At 35.4% G+C, this 25,519-nt stretch overlaps 3 protein-coding genes and 1 pseudogene across 4 annotated transcripts; 1 reads left to right on the plus strand and 3 right to left on the minus strand.

The window, feature by feature from the left end:
• Positions 1-7,058: 7,058 nt before the first annotated feature.
• LOC120191386 (WUSCHEL-related homeobox 4-like) lies at positions 7,059-8,256 on the minus strand. Of its 2 annotated transcripts, XM_039194345.1 has the most exons (4): positions 7,982-8,256; positions 7,941-7,944; positions 7,329-7,603; positions 7,059-7,236 (listed from the first exon to the last, which is right to left on the minus strand). In XM_039194345.1, the coding sequence occupies exons 1-4, from the start codon at positions 8,198-8,200 to the stop codon at positions 7,081-7,083; spliced, it is 654 nt and encodes a 217-aa protein (XP_039050276.1). In that variant the 5' UTR covers positions 8,201-8,256; the 3' UTR covers positions 7,059-7,080. The 2 variants fall into 2 exon arrangements, with proteins under 2 accessions (XP_039050276.1, XP_039050277.1); XM_039194346.1 differs by lacking the exon at positions 7,941-7,944 and having other exon boundaries at positions 7,329-7,601; positions 7,982-8,254.
• A 2,374-nt stretch (positions 8,257-10,630) lies between these two features.
• LOC120191399 lies at positions 10,631-12,095 on the plus strand (annotated as a pseudogene).
• A 6,873-nt stretch (positions 12,096-18,968) lies between these two features.
• Positions 18,969-19,766, minus strand: LOC120191379 (ethylene-responsive transcription factor RAP2-1-like). The gene has a single exon (XM_039194340.1). The coding sequence runs from the start codon at positions 19,606-19,608 to the stop codon at positions 19,147-19,149; it is 462 nt and encodes a 153-aa protein (XP_039050271.1). The 5' UTR covers positions 19,609-19,766; the 3' UTR covers positions 18,969-19,146.
• A 3,566-nt stretch (positions 19,767-23,332) lies between these two features.
• Positions 23,333-24,876, minus strand: LOC120191415 (SUMO-conjugating enzyme SCE1-like). The gene is made up of 4 exons (XM_039194364.1): positions 24,775-24,876; positions 24,612-24,695; positions 23,912-24,058; positions 23,333-23,837 (listed from the first exon to the last, which is right to left on the minus strand). Exons 1-4 carry the CDS (start codon positions 24,841-24,843, stop codon positions 23,703-23,705), a joined length of 435 nt encoding a protein of 144 aa, XP_039050295.1. The 5' UTR covers positions 24,844-24,876; the 3' UTR covers positions 23,333-23,702.
• Between the last annotated feature and the right edge of the window lie 643 nt (positions 24,877-25,519).

Raw genomic sequence — 25,519 nt, forward strand, 5'->3', positions numbered from 1 at the left:
AAAAGAGTTTAACTTTTGAAAATCATAGTTTAAACCCTTTTCTGGTACACCATCAGTAGTTCCCAAAATTATTTTCCATATAGCTTACTTTATGCACATAGCAAAAAGAAAGCCGACTTAAGGATAGGCTATGAAGCTTGTATCCTTAAGCCCAAGTCAATAAGTCCATATAGCTTACCCTAAGCACACAGCAAAGGAAAGCCGACCTAATGAAACATCTTGGGGCCCTCAAGAGTCACATTAGGCCCAGTTAGCTTGATCAGAGCTATTCCATCGTAATTCAATTCCAAAATTCAATTGCACCGTGACACAAATTCCATAAATCCAAAACATGGTAATCATATACCAGTTCAAAACAAAAATTAGATAGCATCCATATTCCATAAATTGTCACATTAAATTGGTGCATCAATAAAACAATAACCAATGAATTCGGTGTACCACATATTAAAACCAATAAAACAGTTCAGTAATAAGTAGGGAACACACTAGAGAATCCCAGTATTTCCAGAGGCCATTGTAGTTATCATTTTGGATAACATGAAACTTATGAAATTTGATCGAATTCCTGGAACAAGGTTCTATTGAGGAGAATCGATTACTAACCGATCTAGCCAGACATTAATGTTGATACATTAGAATCCCACTATATTTCGTGTGCTTTAGGAAAACGTTCAGGAACCTTTATACATAATAATTCTAAATTCAGATTTACTGCGAGTGATTCCATTACCCAAACAATCAGGGGTATTCATGAATATACTTTAAATTCATAGGATTTCAGCCCAATTGAACCAAATGGGATATTCAGAATCTTTTCCATCTGCGTTACTTGTTTTTTTTTTCAAACATGACCGAAGTGATTTTAGATGAAATATAGAATCGAAGATTCAAGTCATTTACAATCTACGACTATCGATCATATTATCAAACAACTCGAGTTACACAACTCTCAAACTGATGCATGTCAACAAGTCAATTCATTATCCTTCCAGTGTATTCACTCTTTAATACCATAGTGCAGATCCATAGATCATCCCCATAATCATCACTGAATAAATCTTCCAACGGTCTTTATTTCATTTCCACGTTTCAACAATATCAGGAAATACTGACGTACTTGATCCATGGCTCATAACCCATAATGACAATTCATCATGTAAGTTCAACAGTGTTTCCAAACTCATAAAATCACCTATTTAATCCTTAGTCATTGATGTTACTTAGTTCGTTTGGTAAGCAAGTCTATCCCGATTACTTTAAAGTTTTCCAGAATAATTCAGACGTTTCTGAATTTCAAATACACGTTGTACTTCATTCATTTCAAACTATTAATATAATAAAGTCATTCTGGTATTCGTGGTTGATTTGACTAACGACTACCCACTTATTAATACTGTATGCGCTCTAGAGTTGAGCTGCGCCAAGTACTTCCAGAATTATCATCGATCCAAATTTGAGAAGATGAACAAACATTCAAGTGATACTTATCATTCAGGTAATGATATAGTACTAACGTTGGTTAATCACTTAAGTTGCGTTCCACAACTTTTACTGGTAGCACAACATCCATGTTTATTTGGATTTCTTAATTAATCCAAGACATTTACTTATTCTAGGTCATAAGGGCATTTTGGTCATTTTGGTGCTTAACATTTTTTTTCTATTCATTTCAAAGCTTGAGTATATCCATTCATTCCTGAGCTTGGTGACATTCTTGAGTCATTCCATTCCAGGGGTAATTTGGTCATTTTATAATTCTAGAATATTTCAATCATTTCCTTCCATCCGGTCTTATTATTTAATTCAATCTTATCATTTACTTCAGTCCTTTCGAACAATTCTGTCAGCAGAATACCTCCGATAAATTACTCTTCAAGTATTTACTCCTAATTCGAATATTTTCGAGTCAAGTGTCTTCTCAGATTTTACAAAGGAATATTATAATTTTTCTGTACAAAGACAGGATCTTAACAATTAAATTCGTACTTAATCGAGTTAAGTACAAATCCTCAAAGTACTTTCTCATTCAGGGTCAAATCAGACTATTTTATCTCTCAAGGCATTTTCGTAATTTCTTAACCAGATAATTTCAATATGTCTTTTCAGAGTTATTAACCAACTTCCAGGGCAATTCTTATCATTTTCCAATATAAGGGTAATTTCGTAATTTACCATATCGGAGTATTCTCATAATTTTTCATCCAAGTATCTTTAACATTTAACCCTTGATGATATAAAATAAGTTACAAATCCAGAGCTGATTTCTTTATCACCAATCACAAACTTGTAATTTAATTCTAACAATTATCAATCTCTTATCTTAGTCATTCGATCCGTATTCAGTTACAGAATTTCTACCACATTCATATCGAGTGAATAAATTATTCAACTCCACAAAGTGACAACATTATCTTATTCATGCATTTACCAATATCAACATGTTCCATAAAGCATAAAGAGGTAGTAAAGTATTACCTCGATTTCCGTGCAATACTGATCGACCATAAAAATTCCATTCGAACACCTTTGATCTTCAATTCAACTTCCAATGTTTCCTCGGATCCATATAAACAGAAATTATATCAGAAAAGGAGCTTAATTACGATAAGCGGATCGATCGGGGGATAAATCAGAAAGACGGCTTACCGGGTTCGAATTTGGCGAAACGGACTTCGGATTCGGATTCAGGACGTCGAAAGCATAAAATATGACTTTTCGAAAATTTGGAATTTTCGGTCAAAATCAAAGTCAACGGGTTTGACCAGAAATTTCGAGGCCTTCGGGTTCGAATTTCGAAAAACGGACAGCGGAATCAGATTTGGAACGTCGAAAATGTCAGGATAGGTATACTCGGTCGAAGTCAAAGGTCGTTTAATGCCTGATCAAAGCCGGTCAAAGTTTTGGTCAACATTGGTCAACGCCGGTCAACGGTCAACGGGTCAACGGGTCGGGTCAACAGGTCGGGTCGGGTCAACTGGTCGGGTCGGGTAAATGGGTCGGTTCGGGTAAACGGGTCGGGTCAGGTTGTGACCGGTCAAACCGGTCAACTATCCACTAAAACCGGTCAAACCGGTCACTTTTGTCTTCCCCACGCGCAGTGGGGGCGTGGGGGCGCGTGAACAGTGCAAAAAAATCTCGGAAAAAATTTCTAAAAATTATTTTGAGCGATTTCGAGATACTTACAAAGCTCGGTTCACAATTTTGAACGGCGGAGAGCTCGATTTCAACGAATCGGAAACTTTGACCGCTTCACCTCCTCACGCGCCGCCGTCGACGGAGACCAAGGATGACACCGACAAACTCGGAATGATGCAACGAACACGATGGTGCGGGAGGTGTCGTAAACGGATGACCCGATTGTCGTGAATCGATGAAAAACCAACTAAAACCGAGTTATTACCGACGATACTTCCGACTGAAATTCACGACGAACGGCGATGATTCACGACGAAAGGTTTGAGGGGTTTTGTTCCTCGATTGACAACGAACACGATGGTGGTTTCGGCTCGTCGTTTGGAGGTCGGACGGCGAGTAGATCGGAGTTGGAACTTGGGTCAACGGAAGAGAAAAACTGGAAAATTATACATTCTGCAGCACGGGGGGGGTTATAAATTCTCTCATAAAGGAAATTGGCTAAACCAAAAGTTTAGTCACTGAACTTTACACTTCTTAAACGGTCTGCTAACTTTGAAATCTTACAATTTAATCCCCGATTCCTTCCAAAAATACCAATTAAATCCACCACTTTATAATTTCTTAAATTTAGCCCCTAAATTGGGGTGTTACAGGCAGTTTCTGGATTCGCAACATAAAAGTTAGGATAAGAACATGCAACCATTATTAGCCCTTCTGAATTTCTGACAAAAATTCCTGTTGTGGAGGATTTAGTAGCCAAATCAAAACTTGCACCAAAATTTGTTTTGAACTTGTCATCTGGGCAGAGCCGGTCCAATGAATTTTAATGTCCTGGGCGAAATAATAATTTTATGCCCCTATGCTTGTAACGTATAATAGACAAAATATAATTTTTTTTAAAACAAAAATGTAATAAAAATTATCGTCAAACAATATCAATGCTAATACAAACCAAAACCTACAATGTTACAAATATCACCTAAAATGATGCATTCGTGCATTTTTTGAAGCAAAAACCTCTATTATTTTACGATAATCAAGACTTTGTAAAAATTGACTTTCGATTGTTAGAATTGCTAATCCGTTCAATCTATCTTGAGTCATCGTGCTTCGAAGATCGGATTATTAGAAGGTTTAACTGGTCTAACAATAAATCTATCTAAAGACACATGTAAAGAATTATCTATTTCTTGTTCTTATTTTTTTTCGTTTTCTATTTTGAGCACCCGATGGTTGTTTTCGAGGTAACATATTTAAAAGTAATCAATAAAACAAATATAGTAGCAAGTAAACAATAAAACATGTATATTACCAAGGAAAGATACAACCTGACCGATGATCGAAATTTATGTTGTTGACTTGTTCTTTCTCACTTGTTCTTTCTCACAATCAACTGATCTGAAAAATTAATGATGAAATCAAAATAATCAAAATGAATCACTCTAAAAAATGAATTGTACGAAAATAAAAGAAGATAAGTTAAACAGGAAAGCTATCTACTGCTAGGCTGCTAGCAAAACAGAAAATGCAATCTCATGATTCAAGATCCAGAAAGCACTTTCAAACATTAGCCAGCACTTGCAAACATTTGCAAACATTCTTCCCCACAGGCCTCACACTTGTCTGAATTATTTATGAACCCGTCGCTTTTATATTTGCTTTTAATCTTTGGGACCGGCTGGTTGAAAAATAATTGGGTTCTACAACTATAATTTGCTGCATGTTAAAATTCTGCACTCACTAGTCAAGACTCATTTCAAAAAATAAAATCAAGTGGCATACAGACTACTGCATTTCGTTTTCCAAAAACAGGAACCGGTTTAAGCCCCACCCGATCGAACCAAATGGCTAACTTAAAACCATTAGGCAAGAACAAACTAATACCATTTCCAAAATCTTCAAAGTGAACATGATTCTTTGGACAAACATGCCCCAAAGTAAAAAAAACATTGAGGCACATTCCAGATTCCTTGAACATTTAAAAATAGACAAAGGAGGGAATTTCGATTCAATGCTAAGACGGTAAGACCAAACAGGAAATTCATATTGAACATTTAAAAATAAACCCTTGATTTAAACAAAACTCAGATAAAAAAAATCCCGGTCATACAATAAGTTATCTAATCAATTCAACAAAAACCCATAATATCTTTAAAATCCATAAATAATGGGAATTATATAATAGACAAAGGAGGGAATTTCGAAGAGTACTGGATAGATCAACCAGGTAGATTCAAGAAATTTGTCTCACTACATAAATTATAGAAAGCTGACCTGCGAGAACCGGAAAAGCAGAAATGCATCCAAACACGAAGTAAATCAGAGAATAGTGTGAAGGATCTCGAACAATCGAAAACTGAAAACAACTCAATCTCGGATTCAGTTTTACAAGCAAAATGGTCGTCGTCCTGGTAAAAGCAAAAGAGGTAATAATTGGGAAGGCAAAATATTAGAATGATGCCCCCTTAAATATGATGCCCTGTGCCCAGGCCCATGTGGCACAGGTCCTGGGCCGGCCCTGCATCTGGGGGTGGAGACCAACATTCATTGGCACCGCTAGTAGAGGTACCTGTAGAAGTGTTGCTTGCATCAAACTCTTCTATAAAATTATGAATGTACCTGGTTAGGTCTTTAGGACTCTGAGTAAAATTTTCATGTAGTTTTTTGTTTCGATAAGACCACAAGGACCAATAGCTACTACCTTTCAGCATGAATGAGCAATTTCTCTGGAAAGATAGAGCTGAGCTATTTCCTGTCCTCACTATTCAGAGAGTTATAGTAAGAGATAGGCTGATTACAAGTAGGCTTGTAGATCTTGAACGCTGTTGATACTCGGAGGAGAATGTAGCGGAGATGCTTACTCTGTTTAGTAAAAGTAGTACAAATGATTTTCTTTTCTTTATCAATGTCAGATTTTATATATCTCAAATATGTCCTGTTTTGAAATATCATGTGACAGATAGAAGTGTCTTATAACTCCAAAGTGTATCCTATGGTCATGCATGCCTCCAAATTAAAAGTCTTCCAGAAACATTAGTCTATAAGTATGTTTTCTGCATTAAAATGAACGGAGGGTATAAATACTATTATTTTGGCGTGTCCATGAGATAGCAGCTTGCATACGGAGGTATTTTCTTCAAAGTGAATTTGACTTGCATAATATAGCATCTCTTCTTCCTATAAACCAAGTTGTTTGCGACAAAGCTGGAAAAGGAATTCCACTTTTCTTTCAGAGTTCACAGCCTTTTTTTGAATGGTAATCAGTGATTCACTCTCGGTTACCGAGAGAAACCCCCATCTCTCCATTTGAAAATATATTCTTCTGCCATGAATTTCATATCTGTCCCACTCCCACCGAATATTATTAACTTTTGATTTTAAATGCCTATATAAATAGTCAAATACACACATCAGTTAACTGGCCGGTGGCGAAGTAGATAGATATGGATATATAGTAGCAACTTTACAGAAGCCTTCCAGGCCCAGGCAATAGTATCATAAAGATTATTGATCCTGCATCTTGATTTATTTTTCAAGGACACACACCATCAATCTACTTCTGTCTTTCTCATTTTTTTTATAATAATAAAACCAAATATTCAAGGGGGAAGGTATGAGCTAGCTTAAGGGGATGAATGATGCAAAGTACCGGTTTCTCCCCAAGTAGTCGAAGTGACGCCCAAAAAGAAAGGAAACAAAAACCAATTCACCAGCTGGAAGAAAGATCGAATAAAGAGTGACATAAATCTGATTTGCTTTTAAGTCGGGAATAAATAAGCAGAAGAGTTAAGGAGAGACAACTTTGTCTTTCTTCTTTCCCGAAACAAAAGAAAGAAAAAGCTACCACATTTAATCATCTTTTTCAAAGAATGTCATAATGGGAACGGAGTTTTGATTTTCTAGCAGTTTTTTCCCAACTTTTTCCTATTTTCAAACGCCTTTTCATCTGCCTTCAGGGTGCAATGGGAATAGCTCCAGGGCTCTGCTTTCCTCCTCTTTACATGGCGTTCCGCTGTTTTCTTCCAAGTACTCAAATGACCAACTCTTGCACATCCTCTTATATGGACTATCCTCATCGGATCTTTCCATTATTTCCACCTGTAAGATAAAGCATGATTATTTGGTAAACCTAATGTTTACAGGGGAAACTAAACCAGATACTCATTCTATAATTAAACCAAGGGGAGTACCCTAGTGTCCAAAGTTATGGGAGCTGAGTTCCTGGTAGAATGGGTAAAGCCAAGGCTGCTGCGCTTCAGCTTTTGCCTCTCGCGTTCTTTGTGGTTTTGAAACCAGTAGAAAACGTTTTTGCCTTCGATCTTCCCATACTTTCCTAATTGCGCTGTGATTTGCTCTATTTGTTGTGCATTTGGAGTTCGTATCCCACCTCTATACAGCATCTCCAGAATCCCTATCTGTTCTTGCGTTGGATTCCACCGCGTACCTCCAGCATGTGTTTCCACCTACATGACAAAGTTTGTGGTTCATAAAACTTCTTTCCAAATCCCAGTATTCTTTGCTTGATTAAGTTCCATTAACAACTTAAACTCATAAATAATGTCACATCTTAAAAGAAAAAAATCCTTCTCCTCTCATTGGCAATTGAAAAAAAAAGGAATCATCGTACCATTTTCATAATTGTACATATATTTTTACCTACTCAGACGTAGGTCACTGACAAGGTGGTTTAGTTATAGATTGGCTAAGACAAATAAGGCTGTAAGACGGAAACCGAACTACGGAAGGGATGTTAGTGCCACATACAGCCAAGTTGACAATAGTGAAGTAAGACAAGATAGGATGAGACTGAAGGTAGAGGCAATTAATTAACAAAGGAGGGTACCTGAGGAGAATGGCGCTTCTGGTCACAGGGGACAAGCTTTCTGGGGCCTCTTTCTGGTCTAATGAAGCTCTTGAGGTGGAAAGAGGAGACTGTATCAGGGGAGGAGGCCTGGTGGTGGAGCTTGGGAGCGAGAGGGCGTAAGCGCTTACAGCCAAGGGAGAGAGATGGTTCGTGCTCCCCGAATCCACGTGCCAGCTGGTGCACCTTCATGTTTCCCATGGTAAAGGAGTGAATGATGGAGAGAATGGTGAATTATATAGAAGATCGGAAGGAATCCCAAAAAAAAAGAGTGGGAAATGAGGTGGTGCTTTGAAGAGCAAAGACCAAATGATGAAGTGAGGTTGACTTATGATTAACCTCATGTTAAAAAAAAACTAAAAGAAACAAAGAGGACAGGGGAAGTGTTGAAATAGGGGAATAAACAAAAGAGAAGGGTATAGAGTATGAACGTGTGGGTTGGCCTGGCCACTCTTGCTTTTCGGTGGCCTTTGTGATTTTTCTCCCCTCCTCAAACTCTACTTTTTCTTATCAAAAGATTGCTCCAACCCCAAAACTTGAAAGTGTAACTCTCTTCTTTCACTTTGCAAGATACGGAGACACAAAGAAAGAGAAAGGGGTGAAGGCCGTCCTCTTTCACAGGCATAGAATGTTGAATATACCAAACCAACTAAATTAATCCTACTCATCTATTTTGTGTTCCACGAAAACAACCCTACTTTGGGAACTGTTGCTCTCATTTTCCCAGATTCAATGCCCTAATCTTCAAACCCCATTTAATATATATTCTTGGGCAAAATCTCTCGAGTCTAGCACCTGCCATGCACCATGCAATTCCTAGTACGTTAAAGAAATCCAACTGCATATGTATTTTATTTCATATTAAAATATCATGATAATAATGTTTTATACATTTTTCATATTAATTTTTATTAATATAGAGTAAGTATAAAATAATATATGTTTTAAGATAATTTTTAAATATTTAATATTATTTATTATATTTTAATGATATAATTTAATCTCTCTATTTTTATAATATTAATAATCGTTCAAATAATTAATTATTTTAATTGCAATATTAAATATATTGTTTCTAATAAACACCCTTTTAGCTTGTAACTATAAATTTAAAACATAAATGATAAAATAAACCTTATATATATATATAATCGACCAATATCATTGAGAAATGATAACTTTTGGCAGTAATTATGGATCATGTCTTGCACGTATAAAACAGATAGTGGTAAATAATAAATGCATGTTCCACTTTGTATGATGAGGTTTGGAAAAAGAACTGGGTTTTTTTTTTGACCAGTCACAAAGGAAAGTTTGGAGTGCAATCGATAGGGTTCAACATGTGTGACGCCAACTACACATGCGTGCTTCAATTATATATCCAATCCAAGGGTTCGATACCCGTTGTAATAAAAGGACACGGAGCCATTGGTCAGTCTCTCCCTTTCTACAATAATTTTTGCTTTTTTTAAACCAATTTTGTTTGCTTGTTTGAGCATAATTTTATGAAACAAACTTGCTAGACGTTATTAAACCATGCATATTTTTGTATATAATATTACAAAATAAATATCAAACCATTGTTGGACATTATATATTTGAATAAATATACACTTAAAATATATATGTCTGAACATATATTAGAGGGAAAAAATAAGGTTAACTTCAGTGGGAAAGAAAGAAAGAAAGAAAAAAGCCAAATGGATTTGAAACGTCATATTCCTGAAATAGAGAAGAGCTGAAACTTCCAAAATGTAAAATGTAATCCCAAAACTCTAACAAAATTTGCTGTATTGCATTTGTAAGCTTATCTACTGCCTTAGCTATCCTGTCTATAGTCAAATAAATATAGGATTCAACTTTTGGGATTTTGTTGCCGGGCGCAGATCTGGCCTTTCCCTCCCGACCTTGGACCTAGCCATGCACTGCCAATAGAATCCAGACATTGACAAACTTGCCAATACACTCTTTGAAAATGGTTGCTTTTGCTAAACAGTTCATTTTCATCCTGAGCTCTTTGGAGACACCGGTTTTTGTCTCGAGTTTTTAGGCGTTTTTTTTAATTTTTTTATATTAAATATTAATAATTAATTTCTTTTTTCAGGCCCAATTACAAATCCTGACCCAAATCCAATCAAACCAAACTAGCCCAAATACAAACCTACCTAAACCGGCCCAATAGCCCAAACCTAAACTAAACCCTAACTTAATCTAACCCTAACCTTAAGCTCCCGCTACCACTGTTCATTGCCGATGAAACCTACCACTTTCACTGTTCCACCGTCATAAATATCCCTGTTTCAAAGAAAAAATCAAATCAAACCCACTCCCCGAAAAATCTGAGGAGCCATCATTACAACCCCATCTACCCTCTTCTATCACCCTAGTCTCACCAAACGAGCAACCACCATCATTTTATAATATAGGGCAACCATTTTTGATAAGGGAGAAAAAAAAACAACTAAAACCGAACAAAAGTCGGAACAAGAAGCCAAAAAAGAAAGAAAGAAGAAATAGAAGTGGAGAACTTATCTTCAACGTTGATCATCGAGAAGCTCAAAGGTCACCAGAGTTGAAGAATAAGAGAAACTCTTTCGTAGATCTACGATTTTTTGGAGTGTTTTAGTCCAAATGGAGCCCAAATTCGTATTAAGGCGTGAACTGACTTTGATAAGTGGTCATCCTTCACTTCTTCGTAGCCGTCAAATGACGGTCGGTGCCAATTCACAGTGATTTTTACGACGGAAGCTCGTTGATTTCTTAAAAGAGAAGGGAACCAACGAGACTTTGGGAAATTCCCTCCCATTTTTTGGTACTCCAATGGTCACTAATGTTTAGGTAAGTTTTTATTTTCACCACTAATGTTTCGAAAGTCACAAATCAATCACTAACATTATCGTTTGTTACAAATTAATTACTCATCATTAACAGACGTGACAGAAAACACTCGTGGACTGTTAACAAGCTTACCTAGATGATATAATTACACAAATAATTCATATTATTTATATATTCTTTCAATTTGATTCTAATTTTAATAAATTAAAATCGTACGATCGAAATACCTTCGGCTAACTTTCCATCAGTCAACTTTACTGCAGCAATGCACTTAATAGTCCTTGTCCCGTCGATTACCTCGCGTCTATCCACCATTATCTACCGTCAAACGACAACAAGTCGGAGTCAACGAGTGAGGATTTAGACTTACCCGTCGATGCATTTTCATGCCAACATTTTCGGATGTACCAGTTCAAGGTGAGGAGGTGCGCGCGTGGAAGGTCACATGACTGGACCGTGTGTCCATACGCCCACCCTGGTGAAAGCCCGAAGAAGGGACCCGAGGAAGTTCCATTACTCCGAAACTACTTGCCCCGACTTTCGCAAAGGAAACTGTAAAAGAGGTGATTCTTGTGAGTTCGCTCACGGTGTTTTCGAGTGTTGGCTCCACCCTGCTCTTTATCGTACTCAGCCTTACAAGGGCGGAACCAGTTGTAAAAGAATGGTTTGCTTTTTTGCTCACACTCCGGAACAACTTCGGGTGTTGCCACAGCAGAACCCGATAGGAAATGGATCTGGTTCAAGTGTTTTGGATCATGTTGGTTCTCTCATGCGCCACCGTCAGGAGTTTGGTTCTTCACCAACTTCTATTTTGACTTTGCCTCCTTTATCCCCATCTTTTGAATCACCTGCTACGTCACCCAGTGGCTCATTTAATTCGGTGAATGAACTTGGTGCTTCTATGCGAAGTCTGCAGCTTGGTAAGGCCAAAATGAGTTGTACCTATTCCCAGGGACTGCAAATGGAATCTGAAATCGATTCTCCTTGTGGTTTCACACTTCCACCGACTTTTTCAGCTCTCCTTCAACTCCGACCCGTACACTGACTCAGTTTAGCCTCGGAAAATGTGACTTCTGGGAATGCAACGCTTTCAAAGAGGAACTTGCGATGGAGAAATTGGAGTCTGTGAGAGACTTAAGGGCAAGTATGTATGCAAAGCTGAGCAAGGAAATTTCTCTTGGCCGTCTTCAACCAACAGGGTCGGGTCCTGATGTTAGATGGGTATCTGAGTTGGTGAACTGAAGCTGGTTCTTCGGAAAGGATTGGCTACTTGCCATCTGTTTTTATTTTACTATTGAAAGCAAAAGGGTAAGATATAGCAAAGAGTAAGGTGTTTAAAAATACCCTATTTGTTATAATTTGTTTTTATAACTAATTTTAAATTTTTGATTTTCCCGTTGGACTTAAAGATTTAATTATTTTGTATAAAAATATATCATTATTTATAAGAATTAAAAATAAATATATTTTAATTTATTAAAATTATGATCAAATTGAAATAATATATAAATAAAATAGATTGTTTGTGTAATTATACCATCCAGGTAAGCCTGTTAACAGCTATTAACAGTCCATGTGTGTTTTTCGTCGCGCCTGTTAACGGCGAATGATCAATTTGAAACAAACGATAACGTTAATGATCGATTTGTAACTTTTGAAACATCAATGGTGAAAATAAAAACTTACCCAAAAATTAATGACCATTGGAGTAGTTTACCCCCATTTTTTAAGCATTCGAATGACAAATGAATTTTTAGGGTTTTATAATCCATAAAGAGATTTATATACCTTGCGCAAAATGACTTAGTTTAGAAAGTTAGGTCTTACAGATTTCAGCACGTGGGTTAATAGCCTTTGTGATCATTTAAGTTTTGTATGATTTCATTTTGGTCACTAATTATAAATTTTTCTTTTCACATTTTTTGCTTCTAATTTTACTTGGTTTATATTATATTTTAGTCACTACTCTAATTAATATTGTATGCTATGGATTTATTCCATTTTGGTCTCCGTGTTATTACATGTTAGAAAATATTTATTTTCTCTTTAGGTCTCTTTCGTTATATTATGTATTTATTTTAGTCATTGTCTAGGCTTTATTGGTTTATTTGCATGATTAACCCCTGTTTTCCATGTGCACTTCAGATTTAATTCATAGTATAGAACATTGATTTGCACATTTAATCTCTATACCTTCCTACCGTTTTATTTTAGTCCTTATATATTTCTTTATGTATATATATAAATATAGTTTTTATACCTTTTTTATTTATTCCTTTACGAATATATATACACATATTATATCTATTTGCCTGTTAAATAATTTAGACAATAAATATCCGTGTGTATTATTTCATTTACTAATACTAAATATTTTGATATTTATATTATTATTATTATATATATTTTTTGTTAAAACCTTTTTATGTTATAAAACATCCTTACATTTAATAGTCAATTTCAATATTTTTACTCACATATTTTTCAAGAACACTCTATCGTAGAATGGACGTGAAAAACACGACTTGAAGAAGTAGTGCAATTCAACGATATTTGAACGAAAAATGAACTTGAAATAAATTAAGTTCATTTTGTGCAATTTTGTGATTCGAAATAATCAATTAAAGTTAAATAAAAATGATCATACTTTAATTTTTGACTTGAATTACAAATTTCACTACAACGACAACATATAAATGATTATGTACCAATTTTGGACGATGTGGGATTGTTTACCCTTCCCCATGCGTAATATACTCCCGAACCTTTTAAAATGAATCTTTGGTAAAAGCAGACCAATTTTTGTCTTAAAAATATTTTTTTCTTAAAATTGTTTTAAAATATGTTTTTTAGGTATTCGACCTATCTAACCCAAAGGTCGATGACGACTCCAAATTCAAATGAATTTAAATTAAATCTAAATTTCATCAAAATCTCAATTTTCCTCAAAGATTCAAATTAATCAAACTTTTTTTCCAAAATAAAGTAATAATAATTTAAAACCAAAATAATACAAACTGAGTTATAAATCCAAATACAATAATAAGGGTCCTATGAATACACATGCCCACTAAAGTTATAGTACAATACTCTGAAGGAGATATTGTAAGTCCTGTTGCGATGATGCTCCATGAATTGCTCAAGCTAATAACATGCGAACAAAAAACATTTGAACGATGAGCTTACAAAGCCCAGTAGTATAATCGCTAATCTAAAGCATCATTATGAGTCTAATAAACATAAGCATGTCAAAAACATGGTACTAAGCAGTAGGTACATGCATGATCTTAATCAAGTACCACCTACTCAATGTTTAAATATTCTATCACTGAAGTAGGAGCCTCGTGCTTCCCTTAATCCTCTTCTAAGGTCCTCACCGTGAGTATACCTCTATTAGGGCTCTACCCACATTGACTGTAACTATTTTTCATTATCTAAATGTGACACTGACTCTGTTGTGAATTATCTAAATGCAACACTGCTATTATCTGGTCTCACATAGCTATCAGACACTATTCAACTGAGGGAACCCAGTGTCACATAACATCGGTACAATTCCCATTCAACTGAAGTATTTGCTCGATCTCACATAGCTATCAAGCTAAGCTTTAAGGATTATATTTTACTGGATTAGTGCAACTATACATGCATAATTAAGGGCCTAAAGCTGCATAACACTGACAATGTCCTACTAGGGCAACTAAGGTAGCATGACTACACTCTAGCATAGCTAGACACACTAAAGTGAGATCACCCTTTCACTAGCTGCTTTCTCGCTCATTCTCTTACCTAAAATGTTATGCAAGGGTTTATTAGTCTCTTACTTATGTTAGTTTATTAAGCGACTCTATTCCAGTTATTCGATACTTAAAGGTGTTTTAGTCATCCTCTATCACTAGAGAAGTCTCTATGTGTTTCATGATTTTACAATGATTATTGTGTTTGTTGTCTAAAACACTAATTAGCTTGATAACTGACTCGGGTTTATTACTGGGCAGCGACACTCTAATCGCTCTTATCGTATTTTTCTTCAAAACCCCTTAAATTGGAATGATAACATATGTTCTCAATTCACTGACATTCTTGAAGCACACGATTTCCGCTATTACTGAATATAAATTACTTATTGTACCGCTTGTCAATACATTCTCTACAACAATCCTCATTCTTAACTATTTGATATGTACTCGACTAAAGATACTTGGACATATCACGCTTAGTATGGTTACTTCGGTTGTAACCCACTCCTATGAGTGTTTTTAAACATCTTTGGTCATTTATGTCCCTATAGACTAAGTTCCACCATTACAGATCATCCTTAGCTCTTATGAACTTTAAAGAAACAAATTTAACCATCCAAAGTGGGTAGTATCGATACTCTACTTAAAGTATTGATACCCTATGGTCAAGTATCGATACCGTATAAGTATCGGTACCAAAATGACTTCTGTTGCTGAAAATGTGGCCAGTTATGACTGAAGTCATAGGCAAGATAAAAATCGATACCATGTACCCTAAGTATCGATACTGTAGGGGCAATATTGATACTATCAACTGGAAATCCCCAAATTTTGTCCCAATTCATCCAATATTGATATTGTTCATCTAGTATCTCTACTTGAACCTAGAAATATCTTATTTAGGCTAGAAAAACACCCAAAAATCATCCCAAATGTCTTAGTTTGGTTCCTAATCATGTGCTAAAGCTTTTGAAGGTTACTTAGGGCCATAAAGTGGCATAAAAACACATGTTTTACATCTAAAATGTCATTTAATTGTGAAATCAATCATAAACCCTAAAAGGCATAAATACACAAATCTTAGCAATTTTACATGCTTATGAAAGTCTTAACTCTCCAAAGGATTAGAAATACACTACCTTGGTGTTAGAATCCCGAAATGAAGCTCCTTTAACCACCCAACACTCTCCTCTAAGTTGGATGATAAAACTCCACTTTCTCTAGAAAAATAAGAAATCCAAAGCTTGAATCCTTAAAACAATGTTGTTGGGAGAATTATGGACGAAAATGAAGCTTAAAAGAAGTATGAAATGGCTCAAAGGACTTACCCTTAGCTATGCACTTGGAGAGGAAGAGAAGGGAGAAGGGAGAAGGGAGAAGGGAGAAGGGAGAAGGGAGAAAAGAAGGGAGAAGGGAGAAAGTGAAGAGAAGAAGACGAAATGAGATATAATATCTCTCATCTTTTTAAAAATGGTTTAATTACAATTTTGGTCATTCTCATCTTTTTATAATTCAAAAATCCCTTTTTATGGTTAATTGGGCTCAATCCTCATTTAGTTAAGCTAATACTCATCCCAACAACTTCAATTATGAAATCCTCGAAGCCCACATACCTCTCGGGTAAACCTGAAACTACTAGCCCTGAATTTGAAGTATTACTATTGATATTGTTCATCTAGTATCTTTACTTGAACCTAGAAATATCTTATTTAGGCTAGAAAAACACCCAAAAATCATCCCAAATGTCTTAGTTTGGTTTCTAATCATGTGCTAAAGCTTTTGAAGGTTACTTAGGGTCATAAAGTGGCATAAAAACACATGTTTTACATCTAAAACGTCATTTAATTGTGAAATCAAGCACAAACCCTAAAAAGAAAAAATACACAAATCTTAGCAATTTTACATGCTTATGAAAGTCTTAACACTCCAAAAAATTAGAAATACACTACCTTGGTGTTAGAATCCCGAAATGAAGCTCCTTTAACCACCCAACACTCTCCTCTAAGTTGGATGATAAAACTCCACTTTCTCTAGAAAAATAAGAAACCCAAAGCTTGAATCCTTAAAACAATGTTGTTGGGAGAATTATGGACGAAAATGAAGCTTAAAAGAAGTAGGAAATGGCTCAAAGGACTTACCCTTAGCTATGCACTTGGAGAGGAAGAGAAGGAAGAAGAGAAGGGAGAAAAGAAGTGAGAATGAAGAAAGTGAAGAGAAGAAGACGAAATGAGATATAATATCTCTCATTTTTTTTAAAATGGGTTAATTACAATTTTGGTCATTCTCATTTTTCTACAATTCAAAAATCCCTTTTTATGGTTAATTGGGCTCAATCCTCATTCAATTAAGCTAATACTCATCCCAACAACTTCAATTATAAAATCCTCGAAGCCCACATACCTCTCGGGTAAACCTGAAACTACTAGCCCTGAATTTGAAGTATTACAAAGATAAAATTATCATTGATGATCGGGATTGTGCATGAAATCCTCATTCAGTTGTGCATGATATTGCTCGTGGTAATACATTTCTGAGCAAAGTTGGCACTTATGATAACCATGTCGATGCGAAGACTAAATCCAAGCTTAGGAAAAATTTGGATTCGGTCGATGTTCATTACTAAAGATTACCCCTTGGAGGGGTATTGTGGAAAAAGTGAAGAACTTGTTCGTTGAAGTGAAGAATTATTTTTTATTGACTTTGGATGCCACATCGAATTTGAGTTTTTATCTTGAAACATTTTCACTTTCAGAATTCACGTCACGGTAGAGATTTATTAGAGTTTGACTCGAATTCAAAGAGACATAAATTAATTAATATTTAATTGAGAAAATAAAAATTTAGTTTGATTAAAAGTAGATAACTTTATATACTAAAGGTAAAGGATTAAATATCATGTTTTTATTTCCCCAAAATCTTCTTGTACTTTCTTCCTTCGTATTAGTGAATTTTTTCTTCTCTACCTGTGATTTTTTCATGTTAGATTTATTACATAAATTTTAGTATTATTTATTTTTCGATATTGTTTATCGATAATAGTTTCAATATTATAACGTGCAATGTCATTGTTATGACATGTAAATCTCTTTCCGTGGATAGCATTTTACTTGCTGAATAAACTATTTTCTGATGCCAAGGGCAAAGATATGGTTGAATTTTGAAGCGAAAACCACCGTATGCACGATAAAGTATTGCATTATATGATACAGGTGTGAAATACTTTTGATTGGTGGTGCACTATTGCTTTGGAAATACATTGTGGATACAGGAGACAACCCACTGTGCTAACTCATGGGCAGCGCGAAAGAGGATGACAATCTGATTAGCTACTTTCACGTGTTTACTTCTTGCACTGCCTGCCTTTTAGTTTAAGAAGGACATCTTCCCATTCGCAAGAGCAACATGCTACAAATTAATATATGCAGGAGAGGTCAGTCAGACAACCTGTTTATTTATTGTTCCTATTGGTACATTTCGAGGCTCCTTGAATAACTTGCATTCAACCGTCTCTCAATCAAAACAACGCATCATTAAATATAAAACCTGAAATTTCAGTCCACCAAGGACCTCCTTTGACTGGCCTATTCGGGTCGGGTTCGGGATCCTTTCTTATCTCGTTGCAAAGTCAAAAATCATGATTAGATGACAGTTAGAACAAACAAGAGCGGCAGCGGCAGATTTTCATAGCTACAGAACATATAGAAAATCAACCGTCCATCTAAAGAAAAGAAAAATGGAAGGGTGTGGTCCAAACCAACAGCTTAGCATGTTACATGTTTGGTCCTCATTAATACAAATCAAAATCCAGGTCCCATTACTGCCTTCCTTTAACACGCTTTTAACAAACAAACAAAAGTAAGATTAAAAAACTAATCAAACCCTAAATAAGCAAGCATCAACTAAAGCTAATCAAGTAGTATATAAAAAGAAAACCCCACTCACCGCCTATCTTTCATCACCTTTCAACTTCCAACAAACAAACCCTTTTGTAAAAGCCACCACCATCGATGACGGTGACATGACCCTCCCTCCTCTGCTCATCTATTTGGCTGTGTTTTTTTTGGTGACCACAAGCAAGGCCATAAGTAACTAACTATACTTGGTTCTCTCATGCCTCTGTATGACTGTATCTCACGTCTCACCCTTATCTTCTTATCTACTTTGTTTGGTTTTAGCAGCTAAACAAAATATATGGACACACAAACTGGTAGGCTATTGCCCTTGTTTTTATTTTCCGTACCTATCCTCTAACAATCTCGTGTACCACGGATCCATCATCTCTTTCTGATTTTCCCTGCAAATAAATTGATTTAAATACTAGACTGTAATATATAACCTAAACAAAAAGCACAGCTGATCAAGAACTCAACATGTCATAAACTAAACTTGTATTCCCAAAGCAAAACATTCATAACCTTATCAAACAGAGAATCAATCCATTTTCCTTATTGATTCTATTCCTCGGGCACTTTCTATTTCATGAGAGAATCAAAAGACAAAAGTGAAAGAAAAACAAGTGGCGACTATAAACAGTTGTAGGCTTAGTGGTTATGGTAAATATTATAATGTTCAATCCTCATCAGAAGTTTCGGGGTACTTGTTCAAATCAGGTTTCCGGAAAACTCGAGAAAGGATGGATGATTCCGAAGATGAAGCAGAAGCATGATGAAGCGAAGTTTCCAAAGCGTCGACTTTAGCCCCCACCTCGGTTGCTTTCTTGCGTATGGAAGCGGCGGAGATATCCCGGAGGTCGTCTTCTTGTAAAACGAGGTCAGGGAAGTTGAGCCTAGCGGAAGGGCCACGCAAGTAGAAAACGGCGGTGTCGTAAGCACGAGCAGCGGCTATAGGGGAGGTATAAGAACCGAGCCAAATCCTAGACCTCTTGTTGGGTTCTCTGATTTCAGCAACCCACTTCCCCCACTTCCTCATCCTTATCCCTCTGAATGGTTTCTCTTGCTGCTGTTGCCTACGCAGCTTTCGCTTCTCTCCCTTTGTTGAACTCGAAGTTAAACAACAATCACCCAACTCCATCACACAAAAGATTCCTAAAACTAAATGGAATTATTTTTTTCCACTTGTTCTGGAGACTAAAACTTGTAAGCCATAAGAAGAAGAAGAAGAAGAAGGGAACAGATTCTAGCTACGTTTAATCAAAGAATACCCTTTACTTCAAAAGCTATTCTATATTGAATATATACAAGTATGATGTATAATAAATATATATATGATAGGAGAGAGAGAGAGAGAGAGAGAGAGAGAGAGAGAGAGAGAGAAGTTTTCCGCTTGGCTGCTAGTCTGTCGACTGGGCACGGCCGCCACGTTAATGGATCTATCTACCTTTACATAAATCCAAATTGGGCCGATATAATCCATCACCTCCAATATTCCTTTTCTCTTTCTAAAAAGCCTACAAATTTTATGTATGATTTCTCGCGGTTATCGGCTTGTAATCGTAGGCATGTGAGCAGCCGACGTGATTATACTCCTAGCAAACTAACCTCCTTGCTTATTTCTATGTTTACCCTTTATTTATTTGTCCTTTTTTTTTTTCCAACTTCAACCATGCTTTTAATTCTTTATTTAACAATCATCCATAACAGGTCGGCATATCATATAAATTAATTTGACCTACTTACAAATTCTTCGCCCGAAAAAACCCTACTTAATGGTTAATTTCATATGGTATTCATAAAGCATTTTGTACTCATAGAGAAAGCCACACCTTTATACATAAGTCACCACTCTGTTCCAACTCTCTTAGAGTTCTAAAATCTATCTAAATTATCATTACTCTCAACACTACTATATGAATATGTGCCAACAGTTTTCAGTGATATTTTTAACAGAAATAACTGGATAATTTTGGTTTGTTTTGTTGACAGGATATAATATTGGGTTAGTAATTCGGCAAGCCAAGTGGGATCTAAGTTGAGAAAGAGAAGGGGATGGGGATATGAGTGTGAGTGTGACTTTCCGTCCACGCAATAAAGATCATCGATGGTTTCGGTTTGGGAATCTTTTTGTAGTGGAATTACCAAACTGGTTTAATTACTACGCTTCAAACCATGTCCTTTTTGGGTGTCAAATCTCAATCTTAATCATCCGATTATTGCATTTTTGTTAATTTATCATTTATTTTAAAAAGTTGGTGTCGCTGTAATTATTTTCCATATTTTCTGACTTCTGAGTGCTTAATCCATCATGTGGAAGTGGAACCTCTTCATTGGTTCTTTAAGTTTCAATCACTACAGTAAAAAGATTTGTAGTGGTGGATTTAGCTATTTTTTTACATATAGCTGTGTTTTAGACAAACACTGCTATATCTTAATATATATTGGTTAGCGTCGTTTAAGAAAAAACGTCGTTATTTTATATATATATAACGGTGATTTTAGATAAACACCGCGATATCTTAATATATAGTGGCGTTTTAAAAAAACCGCTAAAAACACGTACTGACGGCTGAAAACTGAACTTTAATAATGATAATTGAAATAATTAAAACAAAAGATAAAATGCTTTTGTACCATGAAGAATTACTATATTATAATTGTCCTTTTAATTATTGTAATTAAAAGATAAATATCGCTATTTAAAATTAATATAAAACTTTTCAGATTTATATATATTTTTTCATAAATTTAGGATAAATATTAGGCAGTGTATGTTCAATGATAACTCTTAAACATTTAATAATGATCGTTTATACCACTAACATATGCGATGTTTAAACTAAATTTGAGACCTCAAAAAGATAACAACAAATTCTTCAACCATTGAGGTCACTTAGTTCGTGTTTAGATTTATACATTTGAATAAATAGATAAAAAAATGTGAAATTTAATATATAAAACTATATTGTGAAACTTATTATTTCTAGGTAAAATAAAACGAAATGATAGTAAAATCGTTGATTGCATTTTTTAAAACCAAACAATCTCTAAAAGCATTAACAAATAGCTCATTGATGAATATTAACTGTCGTCTTCGTCCTCACTCCATGGATGCTTCAATAGTCGTCCTCCTCACTCCATTGATGCTGCAATTGTCGTTATCCTCGCTCCATTTACGCTATAATCATCATCCACTTCAACATCCCACTCATCTTCTCCCTTATCAACTATTAGGGCTTTAAGAAAAAAGTTATATCTTATTTTTAAATCATTTTTTAATTTAAAATTTAATCATTAAAAAATAATTTAATTTATCCACATCATAACGTTGTTAGATAGTTAACGGCAGAATAACTAAAAAAATTCAATATCTAAAGTACGTGTATAGATGCAAGCAAAACTGGCCAACTATTTAATTAATAAAATACGTGGAAAGAACTTGTATAGTTAAGTTAGTATCATGTGCTTCACCTCACTCGTTTTTGTTTATTCTTTCACCCTTAAACAGAATGCTTTTCATATATGTTTAGCCGTCGACTATTTAAATACCGAACTTTTTCAGCTGCAGTTCAACAGAAACATATCTGATATACTTCCTTTTCCCCCTTATCTTGTCGAGTTCTTTTCTTTTTTTGGACTTGTGGTGGAAGGTTGGTCCACCTTGTTAAAGAGAGAACAAGTCACAATGACCTGAATATTAATGGGCGTAAACAAGAAGATAATGGGTAGTGTGTACTCGAAATGACAAACTAATAGTATGTTTAGGCATGTCCCGGTATTCTATATATTATTCGCCATATTATTCGCCTAATTATTGCCATATTATCACCCTCAAATAGTTGTATTCCTTATTCATCTTCTCCTGTCCAACCAAACTTGAGGCTAAACTAAAGGATTCTTGATATTTCTAGTTTAACTTAAGGTTACTGCACCAACATTTCCATCAGCCAGAAAAAAAAAAGTAATTAAACTACTTCGTTCTGGGTAAAAAACAACGGGTATAGTATTTCAACATAGCAAGGCAACAGAAATTTGATCTAAATAACCTAGAGAATCTCCAATGAAGTGACAACAGATATGTGCTTTGCTTGTACAAGCCATTAGATAATTTGAAGCTTTCTATAAACAAAACAAATAAATTAAAATAAAATAAAAAAATTACTCAGCAACCATCCACAGATCAAAGTTCAGGAAACACGTACCGAGTTGTTTATGAAACAGGCAATTATTTTAAACCCATGACAGTGTGTAGGAAGGCAGGATTTCATGTTAGGGGTGCAAAATATTTAAACTAATCCCAGATCAAATTATTCGGAGAAAATGTGAGGCTATTCCCACTTTGCAACCACATCGAGCAAATTCCACAATTCTCTTATTCAAACAAGCAGCAAAGTTGCAAATACCGAGACCGAAAACAACCCACCATCCTCACTCCTAGTCTCCTATTAGGCACCACCAAGATTTTATCCATAACCTCCCAATTTTGCATCACAATCCAAGGCACCCACAAATCAGCATTTGCCATCAAATCCCTACAACAACAGTCCCCAAATCCACCTCCCTTGCTCTCCTCATCATATCCACAAAGGACTTATCATCCGAAACCAAAACCAACTAATCAATCCCTCTAGTCATATAATAGACATGTTAATCACTTGTCCGAACTTTAGTTTCGATGCAGTGGTTTGTTAAAGACATCAATGTAGGATTTTATGTTAAGGGATGATCTTATAAAATTTTAGGGTGAAAATATATTATCAACATAACAAAGACAGAGACTTTCTTCTGTTTATCAGTTTCATTTAAACCCTTATCCTCCTCACAGTGTAATCAAATTTTAAGCCCTGATTCAAATTCAATCATGCAATGCATACATTTTAAACATGGGAGAAAAAAGAGATGACATTTAGTGTTCTGGTTCCATCATGGCATAGCAAGTAGAGAAAATCATAGGTAACGAAAGCATCTTTGACAACCGACCTCAGCTACTCAACTATAATTTCACATGTCCTTGTAGGAGCTTTAAACAAAATGTGGTCAAGTAGCTAAATGACATGTAATAGTTCCACCATTTCTGTTGACCAAGCATATGACTAGAGAGTCTGCGGATATTTCCGGGCTTGCTGTTGAACTCTTTTCTGGTATTCATTTGAGTTCTGTATTGGCCAAGATTGCATATCGGTACAAGGAAAATAAAACCATATAACAGACTATTAACATCAATAGAAATTATTAAAGGGTAATGCTATTTACCTGTACATAAAGCCGACATACATCTTGATTTGCAGGGGAGCTTGGATTGGGTTGATCAAGAAAATCTTGAATGCCCACTAGGATTTGCTTTACCGTAATGGATGGTCTCCACCCCTTGGAGAGAAACAGGGTTTACTTTGGCAAAATAATATGAATTTACATCAAAGGTTGGTCTAAAAAGTACTTACCGCGTTCAGGATAGACAGACACACATTTCCTGAAGCATAAACATTAGGGTGGAAGAAACCATTTGGAAACTTGCATGTAGGTGGTCTGCTAGGGTAGTCCTCGCAGAAGATAAGAGTAAGAGGATAGTAGCCACCTTCCCAGTCAGTCTGAAAATCGGAAAAGAACATTACAGATGGAAAAACATTAATAAACTTATGCTATCTTGTATCTTCCCAGTTATGCTATCTTCTCGTATATAAGCATATTAAAGAAACTATAGCACATAATGATATAGCATATAAGTGCATAACATTTTAATACTTTTAGGCGACTACGTAAATTCTCATTGAATAAAATATTTTCTTAGTTAAGATGAAGCCGTCAGTATCTGAAACTAAGCATTGTCAAGCCTTCCAGTGCTAGATGTACATTAAATGAACAAAGTGAATAGTATTAGAGCAAAAATAGAAAGGCCAAATTTGTTTGTAATTAAGACGAAACAAGGCAGAAACTATTTAGACACGACTTTACAGCTTCTACTCAAATTAAATATCTCAACATAGTGATTAACTAATAAACAGCCATATTCCAGTACAAATAGATCCCAGATTTGCAAACATAGAACAAAACGTCAAAACCCAACAAAAGAAAATTTTCAAAGGTCCAAGCTTTGATTAAAAAAAAAGGATACTTTGGCAGTGTAAAGAAGTAAAGACTGACCCCTATTTTGCCGGGGATAATGCAATGCCAAATCATCAAATTAACATACCCGTCTGGCTTTATCTCAGGCTTAGCCACAAAACCCTTCAAATCAGCAACGAAAAGTAAATAATATATAATAAAAATATATATAAACACTATAAGGGGAGAAGAATGTTGTTACATGGGGATGATTTTTGCGCCAGGTTTTACGTTCTTCCGCAAGACGACTACGTGCAATGCCACCCGACATAGCGTTTCCTAAAGAGTTTATAAGAAAGAAGGTTTTTTTAGGGGTGTTCTTGAGATTTTAAGATCTCTCTGTCTTGCCTAGCAAGCTTTCTCTGTCGAATGCAGAGATTTGAGTTGAGTTTGGTCTTTTTAAAGCCGACTGCGAACGTTTGTCTCTTATAAACGTGACTCTTTCTCTACCCTTTTTTTCTTATTTTTATCATGAAAATTATCTATGTTCAAAATCCAGAAAAGATACTCATGTATGATTTTCATACCCAAGCCCATTACACTGGAAATCAAAGCCCATACGATATGCAACGAAATGGATGGCCTCGATTCGGCTTCACGAAATACATCATGTCTCTTTCAACAAGATGGAGCCTGTTGGGATTATCAGCGGCTGGTGATTTTGGAAGAGGAATGATGTAGAGGTGAACTGAGGGGTCAGCAGATTCCATGCAGAATGCAAAACTAAATTCTGTGTCTAATCAATTAATTAGATCACAAAGCTGATAAATTAAGATGACAAATATCATAATTATCTCATTTTGTTTATGAGATACTACAAACACATATGATTAAAATAAATTAGAAAAAAATCAAAACTCGAAATTAATGTTGAAGAAAAAAAAAGCAAGAATTTGTAAATTAGAGTCGCGGTTTGAAAATTTTAAAAATAAAAAACATAAATTTAA

This window comes from Hibiscus syriacus, unplaced genomic scaffold (genome assembly GCF_006381635.1).
Source record: "Hibiscus syriacus cultivar Baekdansim isolate YM2019G1 unplaced genomic scaffold, ASM638163v2 tig00116968_pilon, whole genome shotgun sequence".
Classification (NCBI taxonomy): Eukaryota; Viridiplantae; Streptophyta; class Magnoliopsida; order Malvales; family Malvaceae; genus Hibiscus; species Hibiscus syriacus.